Genomic DNA, 13,503 nt, shown 5'->3' with positions numbered 1-13,503 from the left:
AGAATAACTTTGTCGTGTCTTTGCTCATATTCTGGCCGTTTTTCGCGCAATACTCGGCTCTAACGCTTCAATTGTAATCGGTAGCGTGGCCCATCAATGGTTTCATTCGGTTTCAGCAGCTCATAGTACACCACACCTCGTTGATCCCACCAAATACACAGCATTACCTTAAATCCGTGGATATCTTGCTTTGATGTCGATGGTGCTGGTTGGCCGCGCTTCACATATGCTTTTTTTTTGCTTTGGGTTATCGTAGTGAATCCACTTTTCATCACCAGTGACAATACGATGCAAAAATCCCTTTCTTTTCTGTCTTTGAAGCAGCTGTTCGCAGGTGAAATATCGTTATTCCACGTCTCTTGGCTTCAGTTCATGTGGTACCCAATTTCCATGCTTTTCAATGAATCCTGCTGCTTTCAAACGTTGTGAAATGGCTGCTTGAGTGACTCCCAATGATTTTGCAAGTTCTTCTTGAGTTTGACACGGATCTTCATCGAGTAATGCCTCCAATTCTTCATCTTCAAACTTTTTTTCTCTTCCGGCACGCTCCTTGTCTTCGACATTAAAATCACCATTTCTGAAGCGTGCAAACCAACGCTGACACATTCTTAAGTCTATAGCATAGTCAGGATAAGCTTCAGTGAGTAAACGATGTGCTTCAGATGCGTTTTTCTTCAAATGGAAAAAGTAAATTAACACTTCCCGCAAATGATCTTTTGATACCACGAATGTCGACATTTTCACCGTAATAAAAATTTTTTGTGTGTAAACTTGTGTTCATTGTGACAGATGGTTTTTAATAGATTTTTTGACGCTCTTTAAGATACAATAGCTGTCAATGTCAAAACAATGGTACATATAATTGATGTGAAGTTAGATACGAATGCGACATTATATATTTATACTTCCAATAATATAATACTGATACCAAATATAAAAGAGCATCAGTGATACTTTTGAGCATTTTAATGCATTCTATTCAGAATACTGTCTCACCATCCATACACCGTTCTCCGACTCATATCAATGCACATGACTAGTATAATAGAGTAATATGATCGAATATAGAAAATAAAAATTGGTTATGGAAAGAATATATAAATTTTGATTTTCTTTTCAACAAACGAAAATCGAAAAGGATCATAATACACTTATTTTTGTGGTGTGTTTTGTTTTCTTAATTTAGGGCTAGTAGATAATTAGCAAAAAACATTTTCTTTTCTAAACACATTGAATAGCATACACTCAATTTGTCTCGCAACAATATAATGTGTGCTATGTTTTGCAGCCACTGACAAAATATACTAAAAATAATATTTTGTCAACTGTGAACGAGCCCTTAAACTCTTTATTGTCAAGAAATATACCACTGAATGCATTGCAACAATGTTTGCTTAAATTTAACTATATTTAATCTGGCGAGCACCATTACCACACATGTACCAATCATTTGTGAATCATTTTGTCAATTGCAAATCGAAATGGCGAACAATTTCTATCTTGCATTTATTTTTATTGAAATATAAACAAAATTTGTTATGAAATAAGTCCCTTGTGAATGTTTCATACTTTATAAATTTATTTTATTTTTTTCAACTGAAACATAATGTGATGATATTTTTGCTGTTGTTCTCATACTTGACTTATATTTCATCTTTTGCTTAATCATCATCATCATCAAAACGTCGTCATCATTACCGCCACCACGACTTTATGTCGCTATTTTATTAATTTTATTTGTATCATTTGCTTTGTTTGTTTTTGCTTCAGTTTTTGAACGGTTCAGTCAAGTGAACCGCTAAAAATATCTAATGCACATGAGACGTTTGCTTAATTTCAAGCTTTCGTTATTTTAGTATAGACGAAAGTTTTTTTTCAGTTGTTGCTACTACTACTACTATTACTACTACTACTACTACTACTACTACTACTACTACTACTGAAGATTCCACTGATTTTATTTTCTTATTGGTTCTGAAGGAACGAAAAGAATGAGTGTTATATGATTACAGAAACAAGAGAAATAGTAACTGTTGCTGAATATAAAATTAGCGATGACTTTAGAGTCTTGCTCTAAAACATTTTTTCTTCAAAGAAAAATCGAAGGAAAATGAAAATAAGAAGAAAATAGATTTCATCAACGCGAAAAAACTTCTCATGATCAATTAATATTTCTTCATATATTTCGACATGATTGTGAGAGAAAATGAAATACTAGGTCATTGATAGACCATGGCCAATTAAAAATGGAATAGGGACTAATACGTCCAGATTCAATCAGTAGCAATAACGAAACAAAACACAGTAAGTTGTGTTCGCAATAAAAGTCATGCAAACCAATTTTAATGTGAGTCGCGTAATTAGAAAATATGCATTATCATCTTGACATTTAGGACTCTATAACAATAATTTGAGTTGTTTTTGCAGTTCTTTTTTGTGTTAATATGAAATGATCTCATTAAAAAAATGTGAGCACGTCGTATATTGATGGCAATTCAGTGGGACCAAATATTGGATTATTACCGAAAAATATTGATCGTTAAAAATAACAAATAGAATGAAACTAAATTTTCCTATACACATTATTCTCTTCTTAACCTAATTCATTGCTATCACACTGAGAGTATCTGAAATTAACGTGCTAACACAAATATTTTTTTCTTTAATTCGATCAATACGCTAAATATATTTTAATTAAAACATTAAAAGAAGCAAATAAAATTCACCACCAAATTTTCTATATAACCTACAATCATCGAATTGTTAATCGTCAAGGCGATGAAGCACCCGTACCTGATGATGGTATCAAGCCCACATTTACCGAACGCCCAATTATACGTCAAAGTGATGACGGGGGAAAAATCACCTTTGAGTGCCGTTGTGTTGGTGATCCAAAGCCGAGCATACAATGGTAAACGATCACATTGGATATTCACTCTAAACATTACATAACAAATATTCAAATAAAAAATTATCTTAGGATCTCTTGCAATTTTACATTCCATACAAAAACAAATTTTCACGAACGACTCGTAGCTTACTCTAGTAGATGAAGTAAATGAATAATATATTATATTTTGTCGTTGTGTTTTTGTAGACTTCAGTGTAGATAGCTTACCTTCAGTGTCAATTTTGGACTCTGTAATGAAGTCCATACAAAAGGAAATGGAAAACATATCAACAAAAAAATGCTTTTTTATTGACCGCTCATTTTTTGCGTTTAGTTTTCACTTTAAATTTTAGAATCACTGAGTGTGTTGCAAAAGCACTGGAACAAAATTTCTTATCAAGCTTTTCTCATAGGAAGTGGTGAGAAAAATTTCTCTTCAAACTTCTTCCTCTCACACTCATAAAAGTCTTATTTACTGCCGAGAAATAAAGAAAAGCATAAAACAAAATGTTAGAAATGAAATTCAATCTGAATAAAAAATTGCAAGATTTTACTATTTTTGATATTTATCGAAATAAAATGAAATATATGCTTTAATTGCTTTCATTTTTATGTTTCGCTTCCACTATGAAATCAATTTCAAATGTAAAGGTTTCATGGTAAGGAAGAGATAAAATCCGGAGGTCGCTATATAATTACATTAGAAGAAGATCAAAAGTTGTATCATATGGCACGATTGGAAATCTCAAAGGTTATAACCGGTGACAAGGGCGAATATCGTGCTGTGGCTCGAAACAAACATGGCGAAGGCATAGCAACGATCAATCTAAATTTCGAAGGAAATGGCAAACCAAAGTACATATTTTCATTTTCTTTATTTCCCTCTCATTATCTTTAAACTGAATATGCGATTTTAATTAACCGTTGTTATATTCCGTTGAATCTATTTCAATCTTCGATCAAAAAGAATTCCCGATGGTAAATCACCACGCTTTCCAAAAAAGCCGACAATACGTCAAGAAGGTGATATTCTTATTATGGAATGTATACTGGAAGCGCATCCAGTGCCAGACATTATATGGTATCAAGGTGAAAAGTCGGTAGTCGGTTCAAATCGTATCAAAATGTCACGAAAGGCCACAACAAAAGATTCATATATTTTAACATTGGAAATTTCAAATCCAACACGTGAAGATGGCGGAAATTATCGATGCAATGCATTTAACACTTACGGTGAAAGTAATGCGAATATCGCTCTCAATTTTCAAGGTACTGATCAAACAATTTTAAGCTCACTTGTGCCTCACCTGCTATAGCTTTTACACTAGAATATTAGCAGTTTTAACTATTTCCATTCCATCAAATCGTTTCGCATTTCGCTTCTCTTTATTACTTAGTGACTAAAAAACAACTAGAAAAAGAAAAAAATACACATGAAAAATTCAAAACTCAAATTCAACAAACAAAATGATATCACTATAATCATAAAAATCACATAGGTTTGATAACATGTTTTTGCCCTGAGTACATTTATGTTGTTGCAAATAACATATACGTTTTTTACAATTTCCGTCTAAGAAGTTTTCCAGAAAATCAAATTTTGTATGAAGGTTAATATGTTTTCCCAATTCGATGTTTCTTACTAGTGAAAAGTATTATATGAAAGTCTCGTTCACCTTAGAATTCTGTTTAGTTCAAGATAATATATATATATATATTCTAAGAAGACCAAATGATTCAATAGTGATAACGATGATTTCGAGGGTGGAATTGAAATGGGAAACGATTTAATATCGAATGGTTGTATTACTGCATACTTTATATCAATACATGTATATTTTTTGTGTAACAATAGCAAAGCGGCTGAGTAGCTCTTACTTTTTTCATAAACAAAATTTCATACATGAAAACTGATCTTTTTTTATTATTTTGAATGTAAACTTAGGTGGTGAAGATCCAAACGGATTCGCACCATCATTTGTTGAAAAGCCTCGTATTATACCGAATGATGCCAGTACACTTATTACAATGAAATGTCGCTGTAAATCCAAACCGGCGCCAGTGATCACATGGTATCGTGAAAAAGATGTTGTAAAAGAAACATCTAAAATAAAAATCAAGTCATCATCAACCGAAGAAGATATCTTTGAACTTGTCCTTGAGATCAAGGTAATTTGTAGTGAATGTTCTTCTGTGAAATTTTTTACAAGTGGATGTCGATTCTTTTCATTTATAGGATCCAGGTACAGCAGACGGTGGAACGTATCGTTGCCACGTAAAAAACGAATTCGGCGAAAGTAACGCAAATTTGAATCTGAATATTGAAGCCGAACCAGAACCAGAGGGTGAAGGACCAACATTCGTCGAGAAACCACGCATTTTGTCGCAAAATAATGGAAAATTAGTCATCATGGAGTGCAAAGTCAAAGCAAATCCTTCGCCAGAAATAACATGGAGCAAAGAAGGCCAACTCATCACTCAGACTAACCAAATTAAATTATACCTGGAACAAACAGACGATATATATGAAATTCGTTTAGAACTTTCTGAGCCAAATCTCGAAGATTCTGGTTTGTACAAATGTAACATCAAAAATTCCTTGGGTGAACTTAATGCCAATTTGACGCTGAATATTGAAAGTAAGTTTTGAATCGGAGGGTTTACGGCCTTTATGATTTTTGAATTTAAAATTATTTATCTTTGACCCTACAGTTATTCCGGTTATCAAGGATAAGCCAAAAATCATTAAGATTATTAAAAAGAAAACTGTTGTCATTGAATGCGTTGTGGTTAGTAAATTTGCACCAAAATGTACGTGGTTTAAGGAAAAGAATGAAGTAGCGGAGGGTAAACGCCATAAGGTTGATGTAAAACAACTAAAAGAAGGCGAGTTTGCTGTTCAATTGGAAATCACCGATGTCAATGATAACGATAAAGGTTCGTACCAGATGATCGCCAAAAACGAAAAAGGGGAAGCCGTTTCGCAAACTGTGGAATTGGTTGATATTCCAACACCTGAAGATGACGAAAAACCAACTGTACCAGAAATCAAAAAACGTTTGCGTGACGAAACAATAGAAGAGACTCGTACACTTGAGTTGACTGTTGAATTAAAAAAATCGCTTAAAAAGACGACTGTTGTTTGGTACGGCAAAATAATAAAAATAATATGTATATGTGTTTTATAAGCAAATGTTACTAATAAATAATTACAAATAATAGGTATAAGGATTCTACAATCTACAGAGAATCGAGCACAGTGAAACAATCGTTTGATGGTAAAACAGCAACACTTCGAATTTCAAGATGCAAACGAAACGAACATTCGGGCGTTTACAAATGCGTCATCAAGAATGACAGTGGCATGGATGAGTGCTCATCAACGGTAACCGTTAAGAAGGTGGATGACAAAAAGAAGAAGACAGAAGAAGAAAATATTGAAGAGACCATCGAGCTAGAAGAAGAAGAAGATGAGGAAAAATCTCAAGAAAAGAAGGGCCCATTCGATGTCATGCTTAAAAAAGCTAAGCAAAATAAAACGGTCATCTCAGTAAGTCTATTTAGGATATTAGTTGTTAGATAGTTGTTTTTGAATAATGTTCACGTTACATATTGTATATGCTTAAAAGAACCTGAAGTAATTTGACAGTAAATTAGAAGTATTTTACCCACATTTTTGTCATTAAAAAAAATAAGATAAACGTGGACCGTATATTTGTAAATTTCAATGTGACTAATTTATGTACTACCTTTTTGTTAATCAAGGATGAAGAAGAGAAAAAACAGGAAATTATTGAAGAAGAAAAGAAGAGAGAAGAAGTCACTCAACCAAAGGTAATTTTTTTTTTCATACTAACTGTTTGATAGAAGAAACTCTGCTCATTACCAAATAAAACGTTTACCTTATCCAAAACAAATCCAACTAAAACTTTCTAACGTCACACTTACCAAATCACCGACACAAATTCATTGCAAAACAAAACATCGCGATTCAGATCGAGGAAATTAGCTCAGAGACTGATGAAGGGCACAAAAAACCAAAGGAAAAGAAAATTGGTGCCATAAAATTGGTCGATGAGGAAGAAACCATCACTGAGAAACCAAAAGAAGAAATCTTAGATGAAAAGGAAAAATCAGCCGAACCAAAAGAAAAGCCGAAAGCCAAAAAAACAACTACAATTAAACGAAAATCAATCGGTGAAAAGAAACCAAAGAAGACTGATGAGCCTGCCATTGAATCGATTGACGAACCTGATAACATTAAAGTTGATAGTGTCAATGAATATGATTTGAAGCAAAGTTCAAAACCATCATCTCGTCGTGGTTCCAAAAAAGAAAAATCCTTTGAAGAGACTACACCATTGATTGAGGTATACGTGCATTTTACAAAGCAAATTTGAACCTCACTTGATCTATAGCCGCTTCCATATTCAAAATTCACATATAACCCCAATTCAAATACAGAACACAACATAAAATTATACAAAAATAAAACTAAAATAACACTTGTGACTATATTGAATCATATGTTTATTGTTGACACCACTTTTAGGATGTTACTGAACCGACAAAACCAAAATCAAAGATTGTAAAAAAGAAAGAATCTGCCAAAGTAAGTAAACGACTTCATGTGCATATAATGTGTTTTGCTTTCCACTCTCTTTTTGTGTTTAATTATGTGAATATTTGAAGGAGCCTGAGCCTGAGTCTAAAGTTGAAAATGGCGTTGTCGAAATAAAAACTGAACCAGAGGTAAATTGTCTCAAGAATATTTCATATTATATATTCAGATACTTCAAATTAATACATATATTTATAAAATATGTTACAACTTATTTCTATAATATTCTACAATTTTAGCGAATGGAACTGGAGAAGGTTGACCTCAAACATTTCGATGTAAGTAATAAAAACTATTACCATGAAATCAAAATTGCTTAATACTTCGATGGTGGTTGACTCAGTTGGAATCGGAGCTTTTAAACACAATCAATTTGTTCATGTGTGAATAATATACTTATGTTCTATACTTGGTATAAATTATATGTGTGGAATCCGTGAAAAATTTATGTGTAGGCTGAAGATGATAAAGTCCCGGTTGAAGATGATAAAGTCGATAGCCGCCGTTCTTCTGTGGCAACGGACAAAGATGATAATAGTCGTCGCTCATCTGTTAAAGATGATAAAGTGGATCGACGCACATCCATTGCTGAAAAGCTTTCTAAAAAGGTACGTATTTTCCTCAGTTTATATTCTGTTTCCAGTTGTGTATTTTATGAATGCTGGGGCACATATTGTTCGGAGTATATTGCCAAACTCACTATTTACGGGAAATTAATTATAAAAACCAATTTCATCATCGTGAATGGTATTTGAGTTTAGGTCGGCGAACCAGACTTCAGTGTTGTTGAAAAGCGTCCACTATTGAAACCACTTGACCAAAGCCGTCGTGCTTCAATTAAGGTAAAGTGAGCACATTTCATGTGCTAATTTCCGTGTTATTATCGATGTCGTCTATGTGATTTGCATTCTTACCTTATTTCTTTCGTCTATTGTCGGCTATTGTCTATATATTTCGCTTTCATTATCTAAATGCTATGTTCATCTTGGTGTCTTTGCTTATTGTATATGTATTTGATCAATGTGTCTTATCTTCAGTGCCTACAAAAATAATAGTAATAAGTATCACTCAGTGGTCGATTAAAAAAAATATGATATAATTGCATCTGCATTTATGTCCGCCAATGTCAATATTAAACTGTAACGCTTTTTTGTACACTGCATTAACTTAAATATATATACATAAAAAAATCTAATTTCACAAATGACTTACACGTAACCACTGTAGAAACCTGAAGTTATTCAGCCAGTTGAAGAATTGCCAAAATTGAAAAAAGTGGCGAAACCAAAAGAAGAACCAAAAAAAGAAGAGCCAAAACGTACCAAAGTTAAGATTCCAAAAGCCAAAAAGTACGAAGATTTACCTGAAATTCTAGACTATGAACGTCCTAATTTAGAGGTATATCAAGAGTCTGAATTTGATCCAAACAAAGCGACAAAGGCCGTTGAACACCCTAAGTTGAAATCCGAACAGGCTATAGAAAGCACAGCAGAAGCTGATGCACCAACCAAAAATGGATTACCAAAGGTTAGTTTTTCGTAATAATACCACTGGATGATTGTTTAATTTTTTTTATAATACACAACAACTTTCATCATTTGTGAGATTTTGTTTTGTGATAATACTTTTTGAATAACCGTAAATTGTTTCAAATGTGTAGAAGGAGGTGACTTCAGTCGTTGATGAATCTAAAAAGGGATTAACGATGGGTAAAGGTAAATTACCTGAGGAACCAGCAGAACAAGTAAAACCAATGTTAAAACCACCCGTGCTCATTACTCCAGAGGTTGTACAATATTTTGTTATTGTTTTTTTTTCTTTTCACTGTGATTTTGAATGCACTGTTTAATTTTTGTGATATTTTCTCACTTTTCACATTGTGCGTTATACACAGGAGGATCAAAAACTTGAAGGCAAAAAGGCAAGTATTTTTTTTATGCTCTAATTTGTTTTTGCATTTATCCCAAAAAGTGTTACGACCATATGAATCTTAAATCAAAAAATCATGCGTATAATCTTGATTTTGGAATCATGAATGATGTTTCGTTATAATAATTTTTTATGTTTTTTTTATTTAAATGTATTACATGACTACATAAATGCACGCATTATTGTAATTTCATGTACACGAAAATTAAATAAAATTAAAAATTGCACGTTATTCAAATACACACGCACACGCACATGTACACATATCAAATTCCTGAAAATCCCTCGCAATTAACAAACAACGCCAAATTATATACAGGACAATCAAGAAGCTCCGATCGACCAACCACGAAGACTGAGTTTGCGTCGACCATCATTCAAACGAGAAGTTATTGAAAATGAAAGTTTTATCGATATTCAGTTGAAACCCGTGACTAAAGATAAAGCCACACCACAAAAAGCTGAGCAAAAAGAGAGCTCATTGACTAAGGTAACGCGAAAACAGAGCTATTTTCTCTCTTTTCTTCTGTTTCTTCTGACTGCGCAAAATATAGCAATTGTGTGTATTACTGTAGTTTTTTTATGACAAAAAAAAAATCAGTATGCTAGTATCTATCATTCTTTCTCTCTCAATCTTCTATTATCTTTTATTCAGTGATATGACTTATTTTTAAACGGAACTTTTACCTGATCTTTACTATTTTGCTTCTTCTATGCATATTTTTATGTATTTTTTCCTGCTTTCTAAATTAACACACTCTTATCAAATTCATTTCATTCATTTTAATTTTTTAGTTGGTTTGGTTTAAATTTCTGTCTCTATAGATTTGGAAAGCTTTTAACCGTTGACAATATATATGCGGCTACAATATATTGTTATGAAAATCTTTTTCTCAATTTCTGAATTTTGTTGGGCCTTTGCTTGAAAAAAAAAAAAAAAAAAAAAAAAAAAAACAAATCATGCCTGAGGTTGCCATGACCAATATTTAAAAAAAATATTTTAAAAAATGTGTGCCAAATTTTGTTACGATTGAATGTCCCAGAATGGACGTGAGATTTCTACTCACAACATTTTAATTCGAAACCTTGCAGTGCAGTTGTATTGTAGCATAAAAGCTAAAAAATTAAACAAAACATCGCGTGTTTTATTAAGATCCATTTTTTAAATTGTTTTACAATTATCAAGTTATAACTAAGGTATTAATTTGAGGACTTTCAATTATGATTTATGCAATTTTCCATTGTGCAAAATTTGAAAATCCAATTGTAGTTTTTTTTTCAATTTTTTGCGCGTAGTAATATTTATATGAATATGAAAACACACACAATAAAATTTTAAATAACTTTTCCGCACTGTGATCCACTACATGCATTTTTTACGTATCTTTTACAGTAAATATGAACTCATGAGAAAACTGAATCTGATATAAATTTTGCGATACAAATAATTCTTGATAGACTTTTCAATGCCTGTATGATATCGTAATGACGTGAAATTTTGCACAGGGTATTTTTTCACAAAAAGCTAACATTCTGAAAGTTTGAAGAAATTTCAATACAATTTAGGGGTACCTTCCATGCAAAATTTTCGTTTTTGAGCAAAAAAATCCAACATTTTGTTCAGGAGGTACCTCTATTATGCATCTTATCCCAAACTCTCGGAATATTATTTTCATGTGAAAAAAATAAGCTGTGCAAAGTTTCAGCTCATTACGATATCATACAGGCATGGCTTTCATACAAAAATCCAATTTTTTTGAAATTTTTGTATGAAAAGTGTGTCGAAATATATTTGTATCGCAAAACTAACGTCATATTCGGTTTTCTCGTACCCAAAAACACTCCAATACATGTTTTTGAGTGTTTAGGTATACATTAAATATCACTTTTGGAAGAAAAATTGAATTTTTCCCATGGATGGCCATGGGCAACACACCAGACATGACACGTCACTCTATCAACCAAAGTTGCTTAAAATCCAATGGTTTCTATTCCTCGGCACCCTCAATCATCCTGTGAAGTCAGATTTTGAATTACTTTTCTTGGTTGAAAGTTATCGTGTTAACAAATTTTTGCGTACAGGGTACAGGGCACGCACATACATTCGGACATCAAAAAAACGCTAGATTCGTGTTCCTTGGCCCCAAAAACACCCAGAAAACACGTTTTTGTCCTAAATATTAAGAAGTAGAAGACATTAAACAATGAACAAACTCTAGTTACAATGAATGAAATACCTTTGAATAGAATTTTCTTCGCTGCAACAATATCGCGATGTCAAACAACTGTCCGTACAAGAGGTGTATTGCGCTCAATAAGCGTAATGCTTTGTTTGCCGAACTTCGTATAGACAGTGCCATCTATATATAGAATGGGATATTATTTCACAAGTTTGAGAATGAGCGCATATGTTATTCCAAAAATTGTTGAAAAATAATTTAATAAATTGTTTCATTTTTTGTTTTGAAAGTGAAGTTAGCACAATTAGCATTAGATAATTTTTATTTAAAAAAACATAAATTTATATGCGTTTTAATTTAACTTAAAAAGCCTCGGGTGTAGAGTGTGTAGATCTTGTAGAAATGATTTTGTTAAAATCTCCATACGTAAACTCATAAGTGTGAGTGTGACATTTGACAGATAGATACAAAACGTAATGTTATTGTTCTCTTACATACTTGTCATACACTCGTGCGAATTATTCTGTTCTGTTAAGTTCGTTTATTCCGTTCATTTATTTTATTTATATTCTTAATCTCGCAATCACATCGCAAAATTGCGTAAAAATGGCAGATTCTATTAACAGTTTTATTGATCTTGGCACCGGCTGTATAAAATATCCTGATAGAGACTTTACTTTTATATTAAACTTTATTCTGTTTAGTTCGCCAAAAGATAGAGTGAGGGCGTAAGTGTGACAGATTTCATATAAAAAAGCTACTGTATTAGAAATCTTGTCCGTACTCGTGTTTCAAATAGTGGACCAACAGCAACCAATTGAGCATTCTCGGGATTTACTGACCAATTTTTGTAGATAACATTTATCTTTGACACTAAACTTTGACCCATATCCTGTTGATTTGGTTCACTGACAAAACTAAGGTTATGATTTTGACAACACCGTGTTGTAAATGCTTACATTCCAACAAATTTTGTGAAGTAGCCAACATTTTTTGTCGTTGTGAATACATATAATATATGCCATTGCTACTTCACAACATTTACAACACGGTGTTGTCAAAATCATAACCTTAGTTTTGTCAGTGTTGTGCTGCAATTTTATCCGCTTCATTGACCACCTCACCATTGAGTCCATTCAAATTGTTGACGATACCTCAATCTTGTCTGAGTATACGTTTGCCAAACTAAATAATGTCCGGTAAATCAACGATCCATTTTGGCATGCAATCGTAGCATACTTTAAATCGATGCCTTTTTGTGTTTGCTGGAAATCGGTCTTGGCGATTGGCGCATGCTTGTGATGTCCCTTTTTGATGACGCTTTTTGAATCCATACGGCCGATTGAGTGCAAGCAGTTGGACAAAATCATTGACGCCTTGTTTAGGGTGGTCCCGAATATACACAAATTCGAATTTTGATCGCAGCACACTCTATATATGTTAGACTTGGTCCCACAAACATATGTGCAAAGTTTCAGCACTCTACTGTACCGGCAACACGTGCCTCAAACGCCTTGAAGATTTTCTGTCGACACGTATCGTCACACATTTCGAACAAATTTTTTTCGACAAAACTATATGATAAAAATGTGTATTGGGGGGTTTTTTGGCACGAGAAAACCGAATCTGGCATTAGTTTTGCGATACAAATAACCTTCAACACACTTTTCATACAAAAATCTGAAAAAATCACTAAAAATGTGGATTTTGTATGGTAGCTATACCTGTATGATATCGTAATGAGCTGAAGCTTTGCACAAGCTATTTTTTCACAAAAAAATAACATTCTGAAAGATTCACGGAATTTCAATGCAAATTTGGGGTACCTCCCATACAAAAATTTTGATTTTTGGCTCATGATTTTTGTATGGGGAGTACTCCAA

General features: G+C 32.9%; 1 protein-coding gene across 1 annotated transcript in view; it reads left to right on the top strand.

Moving 5' to 3' along the window:
• Positions 1-2,449: 2,449 nt before the first annotated feature.
• Positions 2,450-13,503, top strand: part of LOC116348592 (muscle M-line assembly protein unc-89-like) — a 20,146-nt gene continuing 9,092 nt past the window's right edge. Inside the window, exons 1-19 of the mRNA XM_031779641.1 lie at positions 2,450-2,468; positions 2,776-2,911; positions 3,542-3,745; positions 3,858-4,159; positions 4,836-5,059; positions 5,127-5,529; positions 5,603-6,035; positions 6,113-6,440; positions 6,656-6,724; positions 6,886-7,260; positions 7,443-7,502; positions 7,583-7,642; positions 7,751-7,789; positions 7,967-8,119; positions 8,273-8,353; positions 8,739-9,038; positions 9,172-9,297; positions 9,406-9,432; positions 9,760-9,999. Of these exons, the coding sequence (XP_031635501.1) occupies positions 2,450-2,468; positions 2,776-2,911; positions 3,542-3,745; positions 3,858-4,159; positions 4,836-5,059; positions 5,127-5,529; positions 5,603-6,035; positions 6,113-6,440; positions 6,656-6,724; positions 6,886-7,260; positions 7,443-7,502; positions 7,583-7,642; positions 7,751-7,789; positions 7,967-8,119; positions 8,273-8,353; positions 8,739-9,038; positions 9,172-9,297; positions 9,406-9,432; positions 9,760-9,999 (3,579 nt within the window). The remainder of the gene's footprint in view (positions 2,469-2,775; positions 2,912-3,541; positions 3,746-3,857; positions 4,160-4,835; positions 5,060-5,126; positions 5,530-5,602; positions 6,036-6,112; positions 6,441-6,655; positions 6,725-6,885; positions 7,261-7,442; positions 7,503-7,582; positions 7,643-7,750; positions 7,790-7,966; positions 8,120-8,272; positions 8,354-8,738; positions 9,039-9,171; positions 9,298-9,405; positions 9,433-9,759; positions 10,000-13,503) is intronic.

Source organism: Contarinia nasturtii, unplaced genomic scaffold, assembly GCF_009176525.2.
Source record: "Contarinia nasturtii isolate CC-2019 unplaced genomic scaffold, AAFC_CNas_1.1 Cnas_scaffold_2546, whole genome shotgun sequence".
NCBI lineage: Eukaryota > Metazoa > Arthropoda > Insecta > Diptera > Cecidomyiidae > Contarinia > Contarinia nasturtii.
The sequence above is the reverse complement of the archived record's forward strand: the minus strand, read 5'-3'. Positions and strand labels throughout refer to the sequence as shown.